Source organism: Platalea leucorodia (assembly GCF_965183815.1).
Source record: "Platalea leucorodia genome assembly, chromosome: 17".
Lineage (NCBI taxonomy): Eukaryota > Metazoa > Chordata > Aves > Pelecaniformes > Threskiornithidae > Platalea > Platalea leucorodia.
The window spans coordinates 2,484,253-2,510,299 of NC_138839.1; the positions used below are offsets into that span (position 1 = coordinate 2,484,253).

Consider the following 26,047-nt stretch of genomic DNA (forward strand, 5'->3'; position numbering starts at 1 on the left):
TTCCTATTCCCCACCTCTAAAAGCGGCCAAGGTAAAAAATGAGAAAACAGCAATCATTGTTAAGACACACCTTCACACCACAAGTTCTATTATTATTACACAATAAGATTAAATTTATAGGACAGAATAATATGTTCTTAGTATTATCAATAATAGTATTCATTTTTGCAATCCTCATTCAGTCAGTGGCACAAAGTCTGGCTGGAGCCCAGTGACTACCAGCGCACCCCAGGGGACAACACTGGCTCCCATCCCGTTCAACCACCTCCTCAGAGATCCGGACGGGGCACAGCGCACCCTCAGCAAGTTCGCTGACCAAACAAAACCCGGGAGGAGCGGCCGCTCCACCACAGGGCTGTGCTGCCAGAGAGACCTCAACCCCTGCAGCACTGAGCAGGCAGGAACCTCATGAAGTGCAAAGTCCCGCACCCAGGGAGGAACAACCCCATGCACCAGTGTATGCTAGGGGCTGACCAGCTGGAAAGCAGCTCTGAAGCAAAGGAGCTGGTGGGCACCAAGCTGACCACGAGCCAGCAATGTGCCCCTGTGGCAAAGGCGGCTGTGTTAGGAGGAACGCGGCCAGCAGGCCAAGGGGGGTGATCCTTCCCCTCTGCTCAGCACTGGGGAGGCCGGATCTGGAGCGGTGCCCAGTACAAGAGAGGCATGGCGCTATCGGAGAGAGTCCCAAGAAGGGCCACAAAGATGATTAAGGGACTAGAGCATCTCTCATATGAGGAAAGGCTGAGAGAGCTGGGACTGTTGAGTCTAGAGGAAAGAAGAGACATCTCAGCAATGCATACAGACACCTGAAGGGAAGGTGTAATTTAGACTGAGTCAGGCTCTTTTCAGTGGTGCCCAGTGACAGGACGAGGCAATGGGCACAAGCTGAAACACGGGAGGTTCCACCTGAGCATCAGGAACCACTTCTTCACAGTGAGGTGACCGAGCACTGGGACAGGTTCCCAGAGAGGTTGTATTCAAAAGCCATCTGGACAGGATCCTGGGCAACCTGCTTAGAATAACCTCCAGAACTGGACTAAAATGTGTATTCTACGTACCTAGAATCGCACTCATGAAAGAGGACATCCTCCCTAAAAATTCACTTAAGGATAATGGCAAATTACAAAAACAAATTGGGTTTTTAATATCATCATTATTTTGAAGCATTATCAGCTTCAAAAATCCTAACTAGAGCTATACTAAATCAAAGACACCATCTTGAACACTAAACAGATGCTTAAAATGGCAGTAAGTATACAACCTGAAACAAGAAACAAGCAATTTATTGCCAGTGTTCTGTGTGAACAAAGCTCTAATCTTAGTATGCATTTCACCCCTACACTTCATATGGGAAAAGGATACTTCTGAACCTGAAACAAAGTGTTTTGGTACATGTTTCTAGAACACTTTCAAATAAAACAAGGAAGGGATTCAGTGATTCTTGATAACCAAGAACTAAAACAAGTTTTCACAGCCATGATTGATCCCAGTCACCTAGAAAAAGGAATGCCATCACAAAAGCATGAGTATTTAATCACTGTGTTTAGTGAAAAGGGCTACTTTTTCATTTATTTTATAGTACACAACAGTTAACTCATTAAGGACTTTGAGCTAACTGCTTGGAGGCTGAAGGAGATGTCATACCCCTAATTAAACAAAGTAATCCTTCCTCTCTGATGGATATTAAAGACAAGCCTTTGCCTAACAAAAAAAATTTTTGAATATTAATTTTGTATGTGAATGAGTTTACAGGAAAACTCAAAAGATATTTTAAGCTGCTAACAGGGATAAATTTTTACTGGGGAACACAAATATATATTCTAATTACAATGAATGTACTGAACTTTATCTACTTCCAAGATTGGAAAATTGGAGGGGAAAAAAAGAGACTCTTTTTCAAGTTAAGATTACAAGGGAAATAAAAATACTCAAACTGAATGCCTGAAACAAAATTAGCCAGCTGTCTCTATGTAAAAAGCAGTGTGAAACAACTGACTGTTGCTGTTGTGCAATTCTTCCCTCTGTTGTCAAGCTGTGCAACTACATCACTAACAGTAATGCACAATGAACCTTGCAAATATATTTAATATTGTTTTTTCAAAGACATTCCCTAGGGTTAGTTTTTTCATCTTTTAAAAACATTGCAGAAAAAAAACTTTTGAAGAAAAATAAATACACAAAAAATTTAATTGTGGATATAAGTGGATTATTTGTCTGTTGTTCAATGTTCATTCCAAATTAACTCATCTACAGAAGATACTCCCCCAATTCAATAATCACCTCAGAAGTTAGCAGAAAGGATGTGAATCTTGCCTTCGAAAATGTAACTTGCTAAAGGAGAGAAGGTGGCACAATTATTTTTTCAAATGGCAACTTGCCCTCCCAGCACTGGAGAAGAGAAACAATTAAAAAAAACAGGTCTAACCTGTCCCCAAGCCCAAAATACTACTTTTCTATTTGAAAGTTTAGAAATGCTTGTATTTTCCAGAATATGTAGGAGAATTCATCCGTTGTCTGAAAAGCGTGGTGTACACCAATGAATGGCAGTAAGATAGCCACAAAAAAATGATTTCCTCTGCATTTGGATTTACAAATGCAATTCCAAAGTCTGCTTTCATGTGACCAAACTATAATGAAATCTTTTACTATACTAAGCACAGAGATAATTTGCTATTGCTGCAAATCACTTCTCAGAGATTAATGCAACTTGTTTACAGGCCAATTACATTGCCTGCCAGCTGGACAGTATGAGAATGCCCAGTTTTTGTTTTGTTCTTTTAATGTTTTGCTGAGCAGACAAGTGAGCATTCTTTCAAAACCAACTGATGAATTACAAGTAGGAAATTGATATTGGTATTTCAGATAGACTCTGAACTAGATAAAAAGATAACATATAAAAATAATTACATATAAAGATAGAACAAATTTTTGGAAAGTAGATTCTGAAGAACTGAGAGTATGTTGTTCCACATATCTGTTACTTAATGCATCCCAAATAGTTAAACTGAAACAATAAAACTGCTTTCTGAAGCATGTAACAGACATACATTGTATGGGATGTTAATTGGCCCTTCTTTTTTATTATGAATAAGCTGCTATGTACTATGACCATTTCTTTTCAGAAGTTAGGAAAGACAGTATCCTTAACAATAGATAGGTATTAAGCGCTTTCACCTCTTGCAGTTATTAAAATGGTCAGGAGACAGCATTTTATTTTTTACTTAATTTAAAACTGATTAGCAGTTGGGGAACCATCTGCCTATCCTTTTTTTTTCCAACAGACACTAAAATTAACTACAAAGTCAGATCAACCTCTATGAAAAAAATTAAGCACAATTAAGACAGCAATAATGACAAAGGAAGTGTACTACATATAGTATCAGCAGAGAACCCACAAGGAAAAAACCTATCTCATAAAACAGTAATATTTACCCAGCATTTACTGCAACACAGCTAGAATACTGTTTGAATATCCTATTCCCCACTGACTTAAAATGTGGTCAACTGACTCCCACTTCAGGACTGCTAGGTGGAAAACCTGTCCTCCATACACACTGTTTTCTCATGCATGATCTCTTGGTTGCTCATATTCATATCCTTCTGTTAAAATGGCTCCATGCCATTGCAAGGTGATAAGTCACATTTACAAAGAAAATGCCATCCAATAAAACCAGAGCTAACATCTCATTTTGAAAAAGTCTCTGCTGCACTGGTGCTGTACACCCCTTTACATCAATCACACCCGTTAACGCCTTCTGCTCTTTCTTGGTCTCCAAGTTAAAAAGCTCATTATGAATGGCAATTAGAAAATCTGGATTGCCTTGTCATTAAAAATTCTGATTGCATTCAAAATATATGAGAAGATTAAAAAACAAAGGCATCTAAAAACTATTTTTAAAAAAATACAGGCTTTCACTTTCAAACAAAAAAATACCACCTTATATTCACAGAAACACAAGAAATAAAACATTACGAGAATATGTAAGTTGTCCTTAAAAGTTCCCTTTACATGTGATCAGAGGGGCTGATGAATCAGGTAAATTCTGCAGATGAGGCCTCAGAGATGCACCTCACAGACACGCAGTGTGCAAGACGGCAACGCATCCTGCCAGAGTAACAAGGAAAGTTACTTCAGCTATCAAACAAACAGGAGACGTCCAAGGATTTGACTTATCTAGTGCTGGTTTTGGCAGGGATAGAGTTAATTTTCTTTATAGTAGCTAGTATGGGGCTGTGTTTTGGATTTGTGCTGGAAACAGTGTTGGTAAGGCAGGGGTGGTTTCCGTACTGCTGAGCAGTGCTTACACAGAGTCAAGCCATCCTGGAGACGGCTGAGCACCTGCCTGCCCATGGGAAGGAGTGAATGGATTCCTTGTTCGGTTTTGCTTGTGTGCACAGCTTTTGCTTTACCTAGTAAACTGTCTTTATCTCAACTCATGAGTTTTCTCACTTTTACCCTTCTGATTCTCTCCCCCATCCCACCAGGGGAAAGGGAGCAAGCAGCTGGGTGGTGCTTAGTTGCTGGCTGGGATTAAACCACAACATATCTCTTGAGCAAAAGAAAAATAATCAACTGATAACTTTAAAAGAGCTATCTAAACATTTAGTAGCAAACCGTTTACAGAATTATTTCTTGAAAGTTGTAATGGAAATGTAACCCTCCAACAATCATGGCAAACAAATGCATGAGATAATTGGCATGTTTCCAGCAAACAAAAATAAAGACTTAATAAGATATAGCAAAACCCACATTTTTTGTTGACCCAGATTGCCTTAACATCACATATAAGAACTGTAATTGTTGTGGTTAGGCTGCTGAGTGCAGTAAGTCCCATGGCTAAAGCAGCCATCTGTCTGGCTTGCATACAAGTTGGGCGATGCACAGGAACCAACAGTTACTACTTGAGCCTCATGCAAAACTGAACATCACCTTCAGCAAAGAAGGACTGCACAACTTAACATATCTACATCATATTCAACAATTTGTTCCTTTTCATTAAAGACTGCTGTGCATGTTAGAGTCGAACAGCTGAATACACTTGCAATGTTACCAAGACGGATAAATCTGGTATTAAACTAGGATAAGAGTCGGATTCTCCCAGTTACCCGGTGGAGAAATTGTAGCAAGTCTGGGTGATCCACTTATTTCCATATTGAATTCTAGAACACCAACTGTGAAGTCAATAACAGAATCTGAACTCTCTTTTTTCTGGTGAGACTAAACATTTCTTAACTAATCCATAAGAACTGTTAAGAATACAACTCGGTGACTAACAGCTCAGAGTTTACTTATATTATCTAGTCAAAGCAAAAATGTTTGTCAATTAAGTGAAAACAAGTTTGGTATTCATGCATCAAGACAGTTGTTTGCTGAAAAGTGTTGATTTGTTTTAAATATACAATGATACACTGATCTGTATACAGGGTCTATAGAAGTTTTTGTAATCTTTCGGGCATACACTAATGAACTTAAATGTTCATGTTCTTTGGAAGGAAGATAATTATTTTGGAACTAATCACCAAAGTATGACAGCATTACAGGACAAAATAATAGAAGAGAGCATTATTTTACTAGCATTATTTAAAAATCCTTCTTAACCAACCCCCCCAAGAATTTAAGATGGCAGATATATAGGAAAACCAGTATCATTTAAAATACTTTACAGTGGCTGAAGGTATTTATGCTTTCAGTGTCCAAAAGACACTTCATGACTTCACAATTTTGCAATCCGAGATCAGAATTTTATGATTTTGTGAAGTTTCAGACATATTTGAAAATAACATAGCAAAGTACACAAAGTGTTACTCAAGAAATCCTCACTAAATTCAGTTACAGGATGCTACTCCAGAAGTGACGATGTTCTGATGATGAGGATCTCTGTGCACGTCGGTGATCACGATCTGCTGTATGTCCTCAGCGTCTCTTGCTGAGATGTATGCGTTTTGCAAGGCTGTCTCAGACACAGGATAAAATGATGCTGTATTTGCTGTTCTAATTTCAAAGAACATGTTATGAAAAGGGATTTAAGACAACTGGTGGTGGATCCATACTTCTGAGTGTGATTAACATTTTTGTTTAGGAAAGAAAAAAGTTCAAATTTTCCCTTCTCCAACTTGGCCTTCTCTGCAATTTTAAGCTTTACACCCTTTCATGATGTGTAGCTGGCTCCTCTATTTACAAAACCACAGTGGTTACATGCACCACAAAACCAAGCTTGCGTTGCACTGTTAATACAAGTCCAAAAGGCTTCTTTTGATGACTGCATCATATTCTCCCAAAATAAAAATCACTTTCATTAAAAGATTTAGTACAATGAAAACTGAATTTAATGTTCTATTAACATGAATTAAGATCCACATTAAAATATTTTTAATCAAGCTCAAAGAGTAGTGAACCAGTACTTATTTAAATTATTTAATTCTTTAATTTACCTTAGTATTGAATTAAATCAAAATTAACTTCTGAATATCTAAGCAATCTGTAGGAAAATAACTTCAGCAGGAGATGAAGCATTTCTTTAGTATTAAACTCCATTTATGCAACAGAGACGCCGAGCAGTATCCTACTTGCGTGAACTAATAAAGTGGCACCTTTATTTAGGTATATTTATATCCACACATTGCTCATTTTTCACATTTACAAATTTCACAGCTTCAACTAAACCTCATTAATTTGTATTTAGCAAGCACTTAATGCAACAAAGCCCAGATTACTGAAGCAGAACACATTCGTCTTTTCTAGTCTACATCTGCATCCACTTTGTAGGCCACTTTTTTTAATAGACTTCTATGTCTTAGTACATACATGAAGCACTACTTTCTATTACAAAGAAGAGCCTGGTAACAGAAAGCCCGCCTTCTATACAAACTGAAATTACTGAAGGTGGCAAATAAAGAAGTGAGGAACAACACAAGGAAGTTTCCTGCAGGAATTTGGGTCTACTTTGTTATCAGTAGCCTGCATGATTTAAGACTTGCTGGGGAATCTTAATCTAGACTTGACACCACACTTTTTTCTAGAAAAAGTTAATCCTTTGAGTACGCACAATTCACATCTATCAGTAGTTGAAAGAGGCAAGAATTCCAGTTCTTTTTGTGACTGAGCTAGACAGCAATCAGAAGGAACTGAATCCAGTTTGTTGAAGCATGATCAGCTAAAACTTGGTCAGATCAAATTTTCACCTAGTCTCATTTTTTATCTTAAATGGCAAGTTATAACGTGTCTGTCAAAAAGGTCAGAGGAAAAACAAAAACTAACTACTGACAAATGCCCTAGAAAACATTTCAGAAGACTTAATTTTAAGAGCCCCACTTCTTGTCCTGTACGAAATGGTTAACTGATTTCACTTAATCCGTGTCATACATGATTTTTAAATTAACTGTATAATATTTCCTCAGTTGTCTTTTTCCAAGTTAAAATCTTAGTCTTGTTCTCCTTGCATTGAAACCCTTCCATAGATTTGGCTGCGGCCCATCTTGTACACCTGATTTTCCCCTTATTTCATAGTTACCTGTACAATTCTATTTGCATTTCCAACTGCTATTGAACATGAAGCTGATGATCACAAAATTACCAAAAGTTTCCAGAACCTGTGCTCAGAATGAAATTGAAATTAAAATTAGCTAACCCCCAACTTAAGCAATGCATTTACCATGGGCTGTTCATGCCTATTTCTCATGGAAAGCATGGAGTTCCTATTTTTTAGATTGTTCCCATTTGTATTAAATTGATGTTATTGCTTAGGTTTTTTTCCAGTGCATATCGAATTACTTGATTTGCCCTGAAGTGATAGGCATCAACACCTGTTTGATTACATCATCACTAAAAACGCAAAACTGTTCAAAAAACCCACCAGCTATTAAAAAACGGATTTAACATTTATTTCAAATTCATAAAGCTTTTATAAGGTGGCCTTCACAATGCCCTTGAGACCATTATTTGGTTCCTACAGTCTCCGTGTTCGGACACATGTTCTGAGTCAAGCTGTTTTCCTTCACAGCATGGTTCCATTACTTCAGCTTACGATCCACTCTAAAACAGTTCCATTTCCCTTCCCAATGTTTACATTATTCCAGTATTAGTAGAATGACAGAGACTCAGTTTAGCTATTACTTCACAAAGGTGTACTTTATCTTTCCTAAGAAATCAGACTCTTGAGCATATTTTTCTGAATTCTTTCCAATTTAATCACTTGTCTGCCAATATTATACCCAGAAAAGTATGCAATACCTCGGTATGACAGAGGACACTGTTACCTTGCAGCAGGACTAACTCTCCAGATCTATCGCTTTTCAGTCCGGCAGTTTTGACACATCTGTACCTCACAGTACCTTATTCTGCTTTGTATTAGGAGGAAAGCAAGCTGAGATTAAGTGTACATGGTGTCAATTCTTATTATGTCACAATTTGAGCTCTATGAATTGTGCTCAGTTTTTATCATTAAATAAATAAAACTAATCTCAGATTCTCCCATTCATACTTTTACTCCTTCTAAGCTTCCTCCCATACTGTATGGATACAGCATTTATACAATTCACAAGTATAACAGAAGAAGTAGAGTTTGCAGCAATATAAAATATCACTAAACTTATTATTTAGTGACAGTAGCTAAATAAAAAAATCTGAATAGTTTCAGTAGTTACTCATCACACCTGTTATATTTGGATTAAATTATTATACGCTAATTCTAACAGCAAACTAAGTAAGTCTTCCAGCTTAGTTAATTCTTTTATGAGGCAGAGAATTATTGTTTCCCAAGAAAGTGACCTTCCATCCTAAAGCTTCTCATCCTTAAGACTACCATGTGCAATTTTTTCCCCTTAGGTACCTGCCCTTTCATCTGGTCTGCTAATGGAAAGCTATAGTGTTTAACATGTTAAAGAAAGCATGTTTAAATCTTTCAAATTAATGATGGTATTTGTCTTTCAGCTTTTGGAAGGGGGCTTTCATCTTACCCCACAGAGGAAAGAAGATAATTATACCAGATCTGCAAAGTTTACACACTGCTTCCCACCTAAAACCCTTTTGATTTCTACTGTGCTCTCCATCATCTGTGTATGAGATCTGCTGTATAAAATCATTTTATGATAGCTATTCCTTCCAACAAGTTTAAAGTAACATTGAGATAGCTTGTAGTGCTATTGTTAAAAACAATGATTGCACCTGGAAATTAATGGATCAGTTCCAATCCCAGATCTATTGTTTCAGGCTCTACAAAATCAATTTTATCCCTGCCTGAGGTTTTCCTTTCTTTGCAATTCCTATGGGTAAGAATAGTTTTTATGAGAGTTAACAATCTAAAGAACAAGGAGTCCTGTGCCAGTCACAGGGCATCTGTACCTGCTTTCCTGAATAATGCAGTAGATAACCTAAATTATTGGAAGAAGCATATAATAGCATTATTATTAGAATGCGCGTGTTATTGTAAAAGTAAAGAGGACCATACTATATATAAAATCTTTAAGTTCTGCCTTCAAATAGTTTCTGGTTTCCTTTTAAATGTTTCCCCAGCTAATAATTCAAGGACAAGCACTTACACATGCAGAAGAATTAGTAATGGAACTTCAGAATTACAAGTGAGGTGCTTTCTAGTCAATAGTGAGAGCCTCAGTTTTTCATTTTTCCACTACCCGAGTCACTACCTTCCCCCTGTGGTTTAAGGACAGAACTGCACAGTCTGTTCAACACAACTCTTGCACTGACAGTGATGAGGACTCTCACATGCCTCTTCTGAAAACCACCCTTTCAGCATGCCTGAAGGTAGCTGCTTTTTGCTTTTTTCCTTCAGGAGATTTATTTACCCTCCAGATTTGCACTGACAACAAGTCTTCAGTGGCTAGCCAACTGCTATCGCTACTTCGTCTTACAAGGCTTCACTCCTGAAGTGCTCTCCATTTCAAATTAGCAGCACCTGAGATTTCTCACAAAATCTGGTTTCTCACACAGCAACTCAAAAATCCAAGAGAGAAATGTTGAAGAGCCCATTGATCTGCCCTGCAGGCCCCTGCTGCTATTTCTGTGGCTCAGTTAAACATTAAAAACTAACTTGCATAGAACAACTAATTTTAAGAAGTATTACACAGAATCCCAAGTATAATAATAATTAACCTTGACCATATCATTTAAGAGGTTACACATTAAATAGCTCCTCCAAGCTACTGAAACAGACAGGCCTAACACATGTCCCCCGATTCCAACAAATAACACCAAAAGCTTCATCACCTTCTTGCCAATTTAGTTACCCCAAATGCCTGTATATCAGACATGGATTTACCAACTTATGAGAAGTATATAGAAGTATGAGAGAACACAGGGGGATGGAGCTAGACATTACATTCAAGAGAAGTTTTCTGAAACCAGGTGACATCTTTCCTGCATGATTATACTACATTCTGAGCAATAGCTAAGAGGAGGGGGTGGAATAAATAAAAAAAGAACACAAGCTATTTGTTATGACACCTTAAAAACCAGCCCAAGCATTCCTTATTCCACTGTATTTTTAGTTTATAGTTTACGAATTGGTATACAAACATCTGCTAAGACATCCAGTATCTCAAAGAAAGGGAAGATATCAAACCCCACAATCAAATGCATGCTTGGTAATTTCACGCCTCAATTATCAAAAGGGAGGCCTAGCTCTTTATTCTTCATTGGCTGTTTCATAGCTAAGAAAATTGTTGAAATTATTTTAGAATTAAAAACATTAAATGATAAGCAAAATAGACCTTTAACTACAATGCTGCTTTCAGTAACTTACACTGTCTCATAATCTGTATGTATATTTTTCAAATATGCCATGTATAAAAAAACCACGGTAAACAGTTAAGACAGAGGAAGAGATTTCAGGTATTCTTGAGAAACTATGACACAGCTATTTTCAATTCCTAAGCAACAATATTCCTTACATTAAAAATAGTACAATTTTCCCCTCTGTCAGTTCAATTACTAAAAACCAGGAGAGGGTTACTAGCAGTTTCAAAACTGCCTAATTATCCAGTGCAATCCAATCTATGTCTTCAGAATAGTCTCTATGGTCGCAATAGTTCCTTTCTTCATTGGGGGATGAAATTGGTTCACGTGCTCTGAATAACCTAATCACTGCTGCCAATACAGTAACAAATGAAGGGAAAAACCTGCCTTATGAGCTAGAAAAATATTTACAGGCCACACTACTGTAGCAAGAAGCCTTTTAGAGCTGTTTCGTAGTATCAGGTAGAACATAAAGCAAAACCAAGTATCTATAGCTAAAATAAAATAGCTCACAACAATAATTAGGTTCGTAAGATACCTTTACTCAGCCCTATGATGAAATTTTCAAGAAAGATGGCTTGGGGAAAAAATTAAGTCCAAGCACCTAATGCTAAAATCCTGAGCAGATAAACAAAGAGCATAAGAGACATCCACAACACAGTGTAATCATTAAAAATAAGGCAGCAAAATCAGCCAGAAATGTTAGATAATAAAAACATTAGTCTACTGTCACACTAATGCCATAAGCACTTACACATTAAAAACGTATTCATTCTCTTTTGTGAAATTTTTTAAACGTTTCCTAGTCTGCATTCTTCTATTTAATGAAGCCAACAGCAAAACAACCCTAAAATTTGTTAGCACTAGCTACCCAAATCCAAGCTTAATTTTAACATTACATGCACATATCTATTTGTTCAGATGTAAAAATGCAGAAAAGTGTATAGCACAGTTTATTCTGACATTATTAGAAACTAAGTAAACCTTAATTCAAAACAAGTATTTCACAATTAAAAAACATCCATCTAAGACAATCCACTAAACACAATTCAACAAAAAGGCCTTAGAAAATGATGCTTCTAAATCGTTAATCTTTACATCAGCAATCTTACAATAAACAGGCCCTGAACACATACCGTCAGGGTTTTTTGGATACATTTCTTTCATTAATCTCCAACATTAGCGGCAGCAGCATCACTCACTCTTCTGTTCTTTTCCTCCTAAAATACATTCCCCAAGAGTCCTTTCAGTGCAATTTTATCAGCATTTCTGAGAGGTCTCTCAGCCACATCCCTACGCACAAGAGGCAGCAGGAATCTCTCTGCATTTGTAACAATCTATGGCTGCAAGGGAGGGTGGTAGGCAAAGCAACTGTATCATAACCAAAATGCTGAGTTCTATTATCTACTGCACCACACGTACACACATACTGCATCAATGGCCTCAATTCATAACAGCAATCACAATGATGATACATAAAATCTACAGAAAAAGCATGCATTACTCACTGGGTTTTATTCTTTAGCTTCTTCAGCATGTAATTCTTTATGCTTTACAACGTAGTAGGTATGAAACGAAACATTTTCCCTTTATTCCACTGATGCCGCTGTTTGAATACCATTAGATACCAAGGACAATAGGCAGGATCAGCTCGAACATTAAGAGCAAATATTTAATGGAAGACTGGTTACCCCCGTCTCTCCCTTTCACATCTCTGCCTCATGTATCCAGGCACGGGTGGTACTGGCTCCCTTGAGAGGCTGTAGCTAGCAGCTGAGGCACAAACTAAAACATGGCATGGATGTCAAGGAGCTGATGTCACAAAAACAAGTATTTCTCTGATAAAACCGGCAATTCTGTTAGGGAAGTCCTACAAATCGACAGAAATTGTTCAGCTGAACATGCTTTGTTATACAATGCACTGCAGCACCAAGGGCGATAAATCAGAACAAGATCTGTCAGTGTAAATAAGCTGAGGCTACAATAACTAAGTTATAAAACTGCCAATCAGATACCACGCTTTGTATCAGGCTATCAGGAAGGCTATCACTTGCAAGCACAGAAGAGAAATACCCACCTAAACATTTCAGAAACAACTTGTTTAATACCAACTCCAAAAGAATAGCCAATCTACTAAAAAAGTAAAAATATTTTTAAGTACAAAAGACTGGCCTAAAAGTCTGCCATCTTTATCAGGAAACATTGCGATAAAGTATCCAAGGCTGCAGGCCAGCAGATGCTGGAAACGCCTATGAGAGGTCACATTCAGTATCTGGGAAGAGACGCAAGATGTTTTAGAAATCCTGCCGCCTCCTCCACATCGCAGCACTGCCACTCCAGTCTGCGGGGATGGGTCAGCTGTCTTGCTGAAGGTAAAGGTACTGTTTCTACAACAGCAGCCTTATATTTATAGCGGGAGCTGGGTCTGGCACAAAAAAAAGTTCAAAATTCAAGAGCAAAAAGAATACAGAGGCAATACAAGTTCAGATGCTGGAGACTGTGCAAAGTCTATCTTGCAGAGAGCATCGCATCATTTAAGGAGGTAGGCTCTTCACGCACGAAAAGAACTTTTCTTAAGGGATGCAAATAGAATTGAAATATTAGTCACGTGGTTTATTCCATTAATGGATTATGTGTATTTATTTCAAGCTTTGCTGGTACAATCTCAAACCCATATCAATTTCACAAAGGTCCAGGACAGCTACCAATTACATTATTAGATTTCAACATAAATGCGAAACATTCAGTATTTATTTCTGCACTGTTCTTCCAAAGCATTGGTTTGAAGGAATTGGAAAGAAAACCCTACAGTTCTACAGAAATTCATTGCAAAATATTTGCAATTCAGAAGATCATATACTATTAGAAATAGTCATTCCATGACCTAATATGAACAAGTCTGAGCAATATATTGCGAATGAAATTATTTAGCAATTCAATAGTTTTGTTTAAAAATTCCATTTCAAACTCTGCAGTTCTGTAGCAAACTAGAACTCCACACTTACAGACTGCTAATTTAAGTAGAAGCCCATCTCGGACTGAGCGACTAGTTACCTGTTTATTCGTCTCTGGAAACAACTGGAGGCAAACTCATATGCTCCTTTAGAGCATAAGCATGATGCTCTAGAAAAGCACATATGTAATACTGTCATTTTTTAAAAGTATTTCCTATGAATGTGACTACAGTGATAAAGCCACATAAAACAAGAATTTGAAACATACTGAATCCTTTCTGAACAAAGGGCAATATTTTAGTCCTGTCAAAATAAATAGTCCGTTAAATAAACTATATCACCACTATCAATAACATTTCCATCCAGTCTAAGTGCAATGCAGATGTTTGTTGTATGCCTTCAGCTAAGAAGCAATAACGCTGAATGCATTAGTTTATGCTAAATTAGCACCAATACAATTTAATAGGTCTGTTGTAAAACAATTTGAAAATAGTTACAACTAGGCCACAATAGCAGATTTCCATGCAGGCCCCATGGATGCAAAGAGGCAATATGCACTGAATTAATTAATTTACAAGAAACCTGACCACAAATCACTTACTGCGCACATCCTACTAAACAAGATTTTTAAGCAATCAAAGTGTGATTCAACATGACCTGTAAAACCACACAGGGAGAAATACCCTACAGACAGAATAACCAGGTCATCCGAGCCACACTAATCTATGTGCTTCTGTAGTTCATCTCACGGCTTGAGATAACTAACACACCTAACAAATTAACACAAAAAACTTTTGTACTAAAATATCTACACTTTTAATGAGATCATTAAACCGCAGTGAACTTTATTATGCCACACTATACCCCTTTAAGCAACAGCCTTTTCTCTCCTCCAGTTAGCTTACTTTTCTTGACAGTATTTTGTATTAGTTTGCTTTGTGTTTTCACAACCTAGGGCAAATAATTCCATTTGGGACTAGCATCAGCCTAGGTTGGTATAACACAAGTATTTCCTCCTTCCCTTTTTAAACATCCATGGGCATGGAAGCAGAGCCACAGTCAGCTGGTTCTTTCAGTGCTTATATTGGGAAAGCAGAGTGGCACAGATGCCCATGAGTTCACTCCCTACGATTTTCATCCAACAAGTTAGAAGCACGATAGAAAAAGAAAACAAAATAGATTTCAGCACATTGTGAAATAGCTCTGAATACTGTAGTGATGCCAGACTTGGTTGTTCCATTCTTAGTTGCAGAATTAAGGGTGGGAGGCACCCCAAAGTTAGAAATTTAAATAAAATCAACCGTTCTGTCTTCACTGAAAGACAGTTGTTTCACAGAACACAGTCAAAAGACTTATGATGGAGTATTAACACTTATATTTACCTTTGGCAAAATCTGCCCTGGGAGAGCATTGCAAGCATCCTAAGGCTAGCTAATCCCCAAATCCATCACCTTCTCTTTTACTGTCATTCTCACAAAAGCCAAAGGCCCACAAGACACTGAACTACCCAGACACCCTAAAGCATTCAGTTTAGGACCTAACACCTTCTATACCTCAGGGCCCAGAGTAAAGCAGTGTTCCCTGTATACTATTCCCATCAAGAACGTATTTAAATCTACAGAACTAAGACCACTCTTTCCAGAATGATCACGAAAATTGAGCCTGAAAATATTTTCCCATAGATATTTTCAACCTATTAAGCTAAGCTGGGAAGCGACAGCATAGTAAAGCCCACACATTTTCAACATACAGTAAAATAAACTACACAGTCTTCACTTGAATTTGAACTCATGGACAAGCAAGTATTGAAATTCAGTCTTATTTGCTTGCACGTTCAGTAGAAGTACTGTACATCATGTGATATAACAAGATGGACTGGTTGTCCATTTCTTTGTTGAAACTTCAGCAAAATTAATAAGAAACCCACTGAGCTACTATTTTGATAGATACAAGAAAGTACACAAACCAGAACATTAAACAAGGCACAAAAAAACCCTCAGATGTATGGAAAATAGTATATTGGAAACAGCTACACAAATGATTGCTCGGCTCATCCTAAAAATAAACTGGGTAGACCATGTAAATATCTTCTTTTTCCTTCCAAAAAAAAAAAAAGTGAAGTGTCTCAAGGAAAATCATTTCCTTAACACTTCAGCATAGAAAATGGTCTTTATTTTCTCTAATTGTCTGAACAAGGACAGCAGATAGCATTGCACATTTACTCTTTTTTCTTTCTATAAGGCAACTTTAAGAACCTAGTCACAACATGAAAACTTGTCTGCTTTTCACATTTAACCTTTCATCTACTATAGCTTAAATATAAAAATCATATTTGAACTGTAATATTTTGGTATTTATTCCATCTCACTCCATCTTCTAAATTTCAGTAAAAGTTCTCAATAGAGCAATTATTAGCATATTAGTATTATTTCTCCAACTAAAAATATTATTCACAAGTACTGACCACGGCACTACACATTTTTAGCCAGTTTGTCAGTGTAGATCCTGATCAACTAAGTAGTCTTTGCCCAGTATGCATGATTTGCCTTTATCAGCAATTAATATTACCTGCTCTTGTATCTTCCAAAGAGAAGAGGAAAGGTCCTTCAATTCTTCAGTTAGCTTTTACTCATACTACTGTGACAGGCCAAGCATCATCTGGTAACTGTCACCCAATTATTCACATTCCTTTCCTTAACATTTACAGAGATATGAACTAACGTACTGATGACATCCCTCCATAATGAAAAGTGACTATACAGCTATTTAATCCTTTTATTCCTGTGCAGTTTAAGTTACTGAAATATAGGTAAACCATATCAATCATGTATGCTGCTTCTGGAGGTTTATCTACCTTTCACAGGATTTTTTTGAAGAGATTAATAACCTTTTCATAAAAAAAGGCTGTATCTCCTTTTTCAGTACATCACTTCTTTTCCCTGCAAGTTAAGAAACCAAAGAACCACAAAAGCAAAGGACAATGTTCAAATATGCATCTAAAATCTTGACCTCTTTTCCTCCCAACGTACCAGCTACTGGAAACCAGTATTAATCCTCAGAAACATAAAAACAGTACTACAATGCTGATTTATATAATTTCTCTGTTGATAAAATAGCAAACATTTTACATTCTATTAAGAAACCACAAAACAGATATACATATATGTAACACTAGCTTATGAAAATCTTTCGATATATTTCTTTTCCATGTGACTGAAAAAAATTAAGCTAAAGTTTGATAACATTTTAGTACTCACTGTCTTCTCCTGGACAAGGCATGCCGGGTTTCTCTGGAATACTTGGGAAAACTAAAACAAAAACATTAGACTTCTAAGTGAAAAGATTCTCAGTAGTACTTTTTCCTTCATTCTTGAATATATTTACACAAAGAGAGTTTCTGGAAGCCTTTAAATAATTCTGCATGAGAAATAACATAATCAAAATTCGGGTCCATACTGGCAAGATCTCACACTTGACTACAGCATTAACAAATCTGTGCAGTTTAGAACCTGAAGCCCCCCCAAAGCTTACTGCATAGTTTCAGCTTTGGGCTCCACCCCCAAAAGAACACGTTCCTTCTTACAACATCAAACAATAGGGCACCAGCTACATAAATAAGCAGGTTATTTGACAGGCAAAGGAGTTGTTCCAGTCTCACATTTAAGCAGCTGTTAGGATTATCAACAAATGCATGCAGGTTCTTGAACTGTATAATACTTGCCATGAATAATCAGCCCTTCATCTCTGTTTTGACAATACAAACGGAAGGCTTCTTCCAGTTCCATCTGAGATGAGATGGTACATGGGTCACCTAACAAAAAAGCAATATATAGGCAAATTTATGACTGAAGAATTAAGTGGAGAATTTCAACTAGTCAGTAAGAAATGTACCAGCCTCTGGGATTGCTTTTCTTTCAGTCATTTGATATTAAGCTGGCATTTTGATCAAAGCCAAATATATCAAAGCAATTTTTTTTCTTCTAGTTTTACCAAAACTGAGTAGATAGAAACATTATGTTGGTTGGCGAGGGGACAACAAAATACAAAAGTGAATAGATACACTTAAAGATCTTTAACACACAGCAGAAAAAAGCAAGATCACTTCCTAGTAACCTGAAAAGTTAAGTTTCATTCAAAATTAATTTACCATTTGTTAAAAGGCCCATTATCTTACTTACTACCTTAACTTCACTGACTGCAGAACCATAACTTAGAAGTTACGAAGGTACACACATTCTAGTTGAGTCTCTCTTAATAGACTGACAGAAAAGCAATCTATGATTAAAAAGTGTAAAAAAAAATAAGATACACAGATGAAAGTCATGGATGGGATATAAATATGCCAACTGTGATGTAGAGATATAATTAATTAAAATTAATTTCTCTCTAAAAGTATCTAAAATTTTCAGGGCTGGCTTGTATGTTTTGAGGAAAATAGGTTCACATTTCCTTTTAACTTAGAAGAAAAGCAAACAGAAGGAAAAAACCATGAAACCTGCCTAGCCACAAACAACCCTCTGTCTTTCAGAACAAGATATATCAAGCCTTAGTTTCTATCACTTTGTCTTCTGTACTCACATTCTGTAGTAGCAGATTCAACAAACAGAGCTTTTAAAAGTTCTCAAAAAGGCAATATGCCAGCTGCAATTTAAAGCAGATTCTAAAGAGCCTAAGTACTGAAATAGATAAAACAGAAAAACCCCCACACCCCAAACTACAAGATATCATTCAGGGTGAAATTCACAGGGAAAAGAATAAAATAAATGGAGACACGAGCATTAACACACTCCGACCAGGCTCAAGTACCATGCCTTATCCACACCATGTTACCATTTATTGTGACATATACCATTAGCTCCATATTAATAATACATTCAGGAATGCAAGTATTTAGTCAGACCAGAGCACCCCAAATAACTAGTTATATTTGGAAGACTAAAACTACCTGTGGTATGGACATTAGCCTTTAAGCAGTGAAAATAAAGAACTCAATTTCTCTGAAGCTCTGAAGGAGAGACAGCTCAAAGACGGCTCCTCAGCTAACAGAACGGACTTCAGTATGATTTGGAAGTCATGATATGACACATCGGTGATGTGCCATAAAAAACACACCAAATTCATTTGTTGGTGCCAGAGAAAAAGCACTGGAAAAGCTTCTTGAAGAACTGGAAGCTAAGCCAGAACACATGCACCACTGAGACCAGTATTTCAGAAGATGACCTTTCCAAGGTATGAATCCTAATGAGTTTAAGCAAGGACATTTTTACTTAAACATCTGAATTGGAAGATAATACAGGAATACCTCTCTGGTAGACAGAAATACTGTCTTAACAGCCCATCCCATCATTAACATTTTTTGAGCACAAACCCCCAATATGTATATTTATAATTTTATATATATTATAAAAACATACACAAAGGTAGAAATTTTAGATGGATGAGATAAATATAAAAAATTAAAATATTTTTATTAGCAGTACAAAAACTTACCTCAAAATATTAGAAATTAAAAATATTTTTGGGTAGAGCTATGTGATTAAACATGCTTCACAACTTTTGAAAGTCTTGGTTTAACATTTTATGATAGAGTGATTCAAAGGTCTGGTTCTAAGCTCAGTTTATTTCAACACTAAGTTTTAATGGTGTCATAGCTAAAAAGATACCTCACCAAGATACATAGATCCAAATGACAGAAGTGCATCATTGGTTGTGCTTACTAAATCATAATACTCATTCTTCAATCCCATCCACCATTTATGCAAAGGTTTTGTTGGCATTCAGTTAGTAACTTTTCATCCTCCCCGATGTCAACTGGCTGTTGTGGCAAACTAATCTGAACATGTCACATTTTTAACTAATGGGTTCAAAACCCCCTAAAACTGTTAGGAAGAGTTTTTAACAGGTTAGAAAAATCTGTTTCCAAGTTTAAGTGTACTGATGGAACAACAGAAATATCTCCAAACAGCCATTTTCAAAATGCTCTCTCCATATAGCACGAGTTCCTTTTGAAAAGCAGTTTCTTTGTCAGTCATCGGATTGAGTGTTCATTTTTCTTTTTTCTTTAAATAACTGCTGGGTAGCATACTACTGACAGCCACTTGTCATCACAGATAATGTCCACATATTTGGAATATGTATCTTTTTGTAAAAGAAGAATGCATAACTCAGCTTTAAGTTTAACAACTCTTAAGCACTTCACTGCAAGATAACAAGTTAACCTCTGCGAGGTACGAAAGTTTCATGGTCACTCCCCAACGTATTACTAAGCACTGTAAACACTGTACACCTAAAGCTCTTGGTTTTATAAAATTAATCAGACTGATAACATCCTGTAGCAGCCAGTGCACTTCTGGCTCCAAATCCTTTGCTGCAACAGCTTGGCTATGAATGCTGCAGTGGATGAATTTCATGTGCGGTGCTCTCTGCAATCTTACCCCAGAATCCTTTTTTTTATTCCAGTCAAATCAGCCCCTCCATCAGTGGAGACTTAAGACAGTTTTTCTGTAACACATTGTTTTTATTGAAGTCGCTTACTGTTCAGATTGTATCTTTTCCAGTACACCTTTCTTTCCTTCCTTCAGTGACTCACAAAAACCTACATCTTCACGTATCTCATTACTGAAACAAAATCCAGCAAATACCATAAGCTGAGACATGTTAGAAACATCTGTACTTTCATCCAACCATATAGCAAGCTTCCCACTCTGCATAGTTTGTTTTAATACTTGTTTCTTCAGACCTTCAGCAGTATCTTCTATGCATCTTCCAACAGTATTTTTTGACAAAGGAATGCATTTCAGTTTGTCCCCATCTTGTTTTTTGTACATTATTCCAGCCATATTTACCAGGACAGGAAGAACAAGTGTTTCCCCAATGGTATGTGGCTTTTTGTCTTCTGCTATTAAGTAAGAAGCCTCAAAACTGGCTTCTAAAAATTTAACATCAAGTTTACTGAAGTTTTGTAAAGTACCAAGTTGAGTATCACAGGACTTAAAACATTGGTGAAAAAAAGAGGTAGAGGTTTGTCTTGTTCTGGATACTTAGTTCTTAAATGTCTTGCTAATCATGATGGCTTCACACTACCATTACTATCTCAAAATACAACATACACTTAGGGTGAGGTTCAGCATTAAAAATAGTGCATGTAAATACATTTCAAATATTGTTCTCGATACTTCTGAATCTTTTTGACTGACTTCTTGTCAGATCTGATTAGGTAGTCATTGTTTTTACCTGGTAGTGTGGCTGACAAAGTTCATACTTAGGAGAAATGTCAGCTCCACCATTTTCTTGTTGCCTGCTTGCGCTCACATTATTACTATTACCTTATGAGGGTTATTTTAGTTAAAGCTAGCCCATTAGTCCATAAATCCACTTACACAGGCACACATGAACTGCAGTACATCACAATACACTGAAAGCGAGCAAATGAGTGAGGGTATCGCTCTCAACCCCTGCAACTTTGTGGAGCGCCCACTCTTCCCTCAGCACACCTTGCCCACCATATGTGACACATGACCATATGATATACAGGCCAAGCGATGACACCACTGTCGACCCACATATTACATCAAGTAAAGCTTAATTTCTTACTTTTTAAAAATATGCACCCCAGAGTGCATATACCCCTCTTTGAAGGCCACTGCTCTTCATGATCTAGAAATACTGCAATAATGCAACACGAAAGACAAAAGAATCATTTGTACTGCAAATCAACAATCCATATTCCTTATGTGTTTATGAGATTTTATTATGAGTGAGTTATTCATAGTTCAAACATTTTGGATCCTGTCAAAACCAGAGAAACACTAAAAAAGCCCAAGAGAAAATTAATTTTCTTCAACTCTTTGGTAGGTTTTCTTTAATCCATTAAGCCATCAGCAATTGTTTGCTTTAAGTTAGTTCAAAGAGAACATCTGTTTGTGCAATCAGTTAAATGAATTTACATTACCTGTGGCAATAAGTGCAAACACTCACTCATATGCAGAAATAGGATAACTCAAAACCTGTGAGGATTGCGGGCAGCCAGAACAGCAGACTGGTTGAAACTTAGCAGCTTAGAATCAGGAATTAGAAAAAGGGTTGTACAGGTATGTATTTAACCAAGACTAGAAGAAAATGCTTATTAGAACTGTAACTAAAAAGAAATTTGTTGTTTTAACCTCAAAAAGCCAATGCAACAGATATCCAAACCAAGAAACAGTTAACAGGAATCATGTCTTAAAATTCTCCAACTCAAAACTCGTGAGGTTTTCTTCTTTCCTACAATAATCTTCCTTTTATTAGCAGTCATGCAGTTCAAATAACTAAGCACATGCAATGTAATTATTCTCCACACACTTCTGATCAGGTTACTTTTTATTAGACTGCCATGAAACTGAGAGTTAGGAAACTGAAGTCAGTACAGTTGCCTCTGTCCTTCTTGGTAATCAGAAGAGCAAAATTTAAAAGTACTTGATACTAGTCCTTGGTATCTTAAAAGGACTGAATCTTCTTTGACTACCTCCTTCCTCAGTCATTATTTTGAAATTCCATTCACCCACCAAAACACACTGCTTGGCTAAGAGAGTAGTACAGGCTATTATTAAAAAAAAAAGAAAGAGAAACACAATTACAAATGTTAGCCAAACCAATTTAGTATTTTTATATCTTTCTGCATTCAGTTCTAGAAGTTCCACTGCAGACCATGGCTTTGGCAAGGTGCAACAGGAAAATAACCAGGCACCTGCGCAGTTGTACAATTGCACGGTAGCTGTTCTCAACCTACTAGGCCAAGAGTTCTGCCCATCGTGAGTTACAGATCCACTACACTCCTGTTAAATCATAAGCAGACATGTACATTCCAAAAGGAAGCAAAAAAGTAGCAAAGGTACTCAGTGCCAAGTATGCCCATTCCACTACTACTCACAACAACCAGAAGGCTCTAACTTAAGGCTTCAGAGAACTGTCACATTTTACAGCAGAAAGAAATAGGCAAACCCATCTCATCTCACATCATGCCATTATTTCAGAGCCTATAGGAAGGGTAAAGAAAAGGTAAGTTTCTCTCACACACAACTGTTTGTGGAAGAACCATGATAAACTGCTTTACATCTGAAGATAACTTAGAACAATGAGATCTGGCAACATCAACCTTTCCTGCAGGAACAGCATAAGAAACAGACTTTCACACCAAATCATTTTTTCATTATTTTATCAACCCCACATTCCACAAAAGTAAAAGTTTACACTGTTTTGTCCACATGTAACACCCCCCGCTCCTCCCCCTTTTCTTTTTCTGGACATGACTTACTTTAGATATACTGGGCATTTTTCCCCACCACGATGGGGAAACAACTTATTTCTGACATGTTGTTATTTAATGCCTATTATCTTTGAAAAATGGTACTCTGAAGTATCAGTCAAGTGGAAAAAACAAAACCAAATTCAAGTCACCTTTATTTCATGTTTGGTCTTTGTATTTTACATCAAGAGGATATTAACAACCAGTTTAGTAGAATGCTCATTTAAATACAGACAACATCTACCCTCTAATTCTTGAAGAGGTTATGTTAGACCATTAATATAATCAACACTACAATCAGTGACAATCATGCAGTTGCCAGGGACAGCCACCATAAACAGAGAAAAATCAGTTATCATTACTGGAATTCTTGCATAAAATACAAAAATCATAGAAGAATTCAGAACAGTCTTCTGATATTACAGGTGCATTGCTTCTCAGAAACACACTCATTCAAGAGATAAATCACAAACCAGAAGACACAAATGCCTATGTCATTCTGGAAGCTGACAGGGTTAAAACCATCAAAAAGTGATCTTGCCAAGAGTTTGAAATTGAGAATTTTGAGGGGTACAGCATTAAGCCTACGAAACTCTGAAATTAAAACAAACTTTGCACTCAGCATAGGAGTATGGAATAGTAAAATATTAAAATTCTGCAAAGCCTTCACTTCTGTAGAAGTGAATTCAAGTGTTGCTGCAATCAACCTTCATGTTTTGAGGCTCATTTCTCCAAGCTCCCTGCTTTATAAGACAGGATTATGTACCCTGGTATTTAGAAACAAAAATTAACTCCACAATATGAAACTTGTTTATGCAAGTTTCCTCAACGCCCCTTCTTTGTACCACAATGAACAATAAACCCAAGAATGCCCGAGTTGTATTTCAGTACAATACCTTCATCATCAATCCACTTAAGGGTAATTGGCTGTTCCTGTTGTAAATTACACATCTCATGCACTTCATCACAAAGTTCATCATAGCTCATTGATGCATCCAAGTTTGTTATCAGGATGTCCCTGCACGAGATGAAAACATAAGCTTTTATCAGAAAATATCTGCATTAGCCTGCATATTACAACAATTCCATCTGTGGACTCTAAGCTGCAAAAATCATACTTAGAGAAGCACCATTCCTCACATAAAATGCTCCCACTAATGTAAATTAGTTGCCAGAAGCCAACAGGATTACATCAGTGTTTAACTCTTTAAAAATACTTTAGTATGGAGGAATTAACTGTGTTAATGATCTATCTTTAATACATGTTTACCTGGGTGACTCGTGTTCCCTTATTATAACTATCAGCATTTGAAGTGGTATAAAAACATAAGATTTTGTAGGAATTAAATTTTATCCAGGTACTTCTTGAATCAGGAGACAAGTAAAATCTCCATTATTGTAAAATCCTTTTAAAATGTAGGTTTTTCCTCACATCCACTATGACTGCACAAGTGCAGGAAGAAAGAGGAGATGTACTTAAGTCATCTCAGTGCTTTCAAAACCTTCTAGGGGATAATTAGGAAAAAGTTTTGTAATTAATGGCTACTGGTATATGTAATTCCTTCCCCTCTTAGTTTAATACAGTAAGTATATCAGAAGTTTCCCAACATGACTGAGATAGTTTTCCTATTTTCATACTGTGACAAGTCATTTTAGAAAACATGTTATATTACATATTTTGCATACTTATGTCTTTCAAGCTGAAGGTACTACACTGAACTAAGAACCTTAAATTCTACAACTTAAATTTTAAATTATATGCACTAATAACTTTGCATTTTGCCTTTGCTGAGAAAAATTACAGTAAGCAAAGCTCTAAAACAATCACTTTAAAGACCTGTACTAAGTTTCAAATTCAGACTAAAAGCACTGCTACCTTTTCAAGTGTACCTTTAATCTACAATCTGTCAAGTTCTCAAAGAACAGCAACTTAATTCTCCATAATAAAATGGAAAAAGAAATATGTATGCTAACTGCCAACTTGTAAATCCATATTCTTGTACAATACTGAGAGCTGTCAGGTGAGGTTGAGTTTCAGAACATCTCCCTGTCAAAAAAGTCATATTTTATGCACTTATGAAAGTAAGAGACAAAACCAGTTCTCAAAGTAGTGTTTGAGGCCTGGTGCAATGCCTTGCACCAAGAGAAGGTCACTAACAAATGCAGCTCGTTACTTAACACACTGCCACCACAAGCTACCCATGAAATCAAGTAGCTATAGATCTGGGGTAACTCTGGACAATCACGCTTTCACAAGTATCTAAATAATACTCAGAAACTGAAACCATGCAGTAAAGGCAATGCTCTACCATGCACACTACAAACTCCAAGTAAAGCTGACAAATACTAATCAGCCTTAAATTGTTAAAATTATTATAACAGATGGCACTACCATTCTACAGGTAAATTAATAAACTTCATATTTGACAAAACACAGCTAAAGTACACTAAATAGCACCTACTGCAGATGCAAACATTAATGATATTTATTCAAATTATTATTATCTCAGTGATGTCCATGTTTCTTTGAGATTTACTGTGTTTAATCTTAATGTCTGTATAGCCACATTAGGCAATCAGGGCACAGATAAATGAAAATCACTCACTGTTTAACACTAAAGAATCCCACAGGAAACTTTTGTCAGGTATTGAAACCGGACACCACAAAGTAACATGAAGAACTAATGACCAGTAAGCTATGTATGAGCAGTTATAGCAAGAGAATCATTCACATTGATAGATTACATTGCAAATGTAATCTAAGTGTCACCATTTAGAACCAAGGTCACATACAGCAAATAATACCACATCACTGCTCTATTTAAATGAGGTGATTTCAAGTAACCAGGTTTAAACCAGAAAAACTAAGCAACCGAAATAATGAAATGAGAATTACATAAGTTTACTTTCTTCTGCAATCTACTTATGCAGTTATTTATACTATGCTATGTTAGGAACTCTGTCACACCCAGAAACGCGAATACCTAAGATACTAGGACTCCACAGAGATAGACTCAACATTCCCATGTTTTAGAACTTCCTCATGCTTTGATTTTTAAC

The 26,047-nt window shown here is 36.6% G+C and overlaps 1 protein-coding gene across 3 annotated transcripts in view; it reads right to left on the bottom strand.

The window, feature by feature from the left end:
* PRKCZ (protein kinase C zeta) overlaps positions 1 to 26,047 on the bottom strand; it is a 69,911-nt gene that overhangs the window by 39,085 nt on the left and 4,779 nt on the right. For all 3 annotated transcript variants that reach the window (XM_082328733.1, XM_082328732.1, XM_082328734.1), the window contains 3 exons: positions 23,884 to 24,005; positions 17,426 to 17,515; positions 16,962 to 17,012 (listed from right to left, as the gene is read on the bottom strand). In XM_082328733.1, the coding sequence (XP_082184859.1) occupies positions 16,962 to 17,012; positions 17,426 to 17,515; positions 23,884 to 24,005 (263 nt within the window). The remainder of the gene's footprint in view (positions 1 to 16,961; positions 17,013 to 17,425; positions 17,516 to 23,883; positions 24,006 to 26,047) is intronic.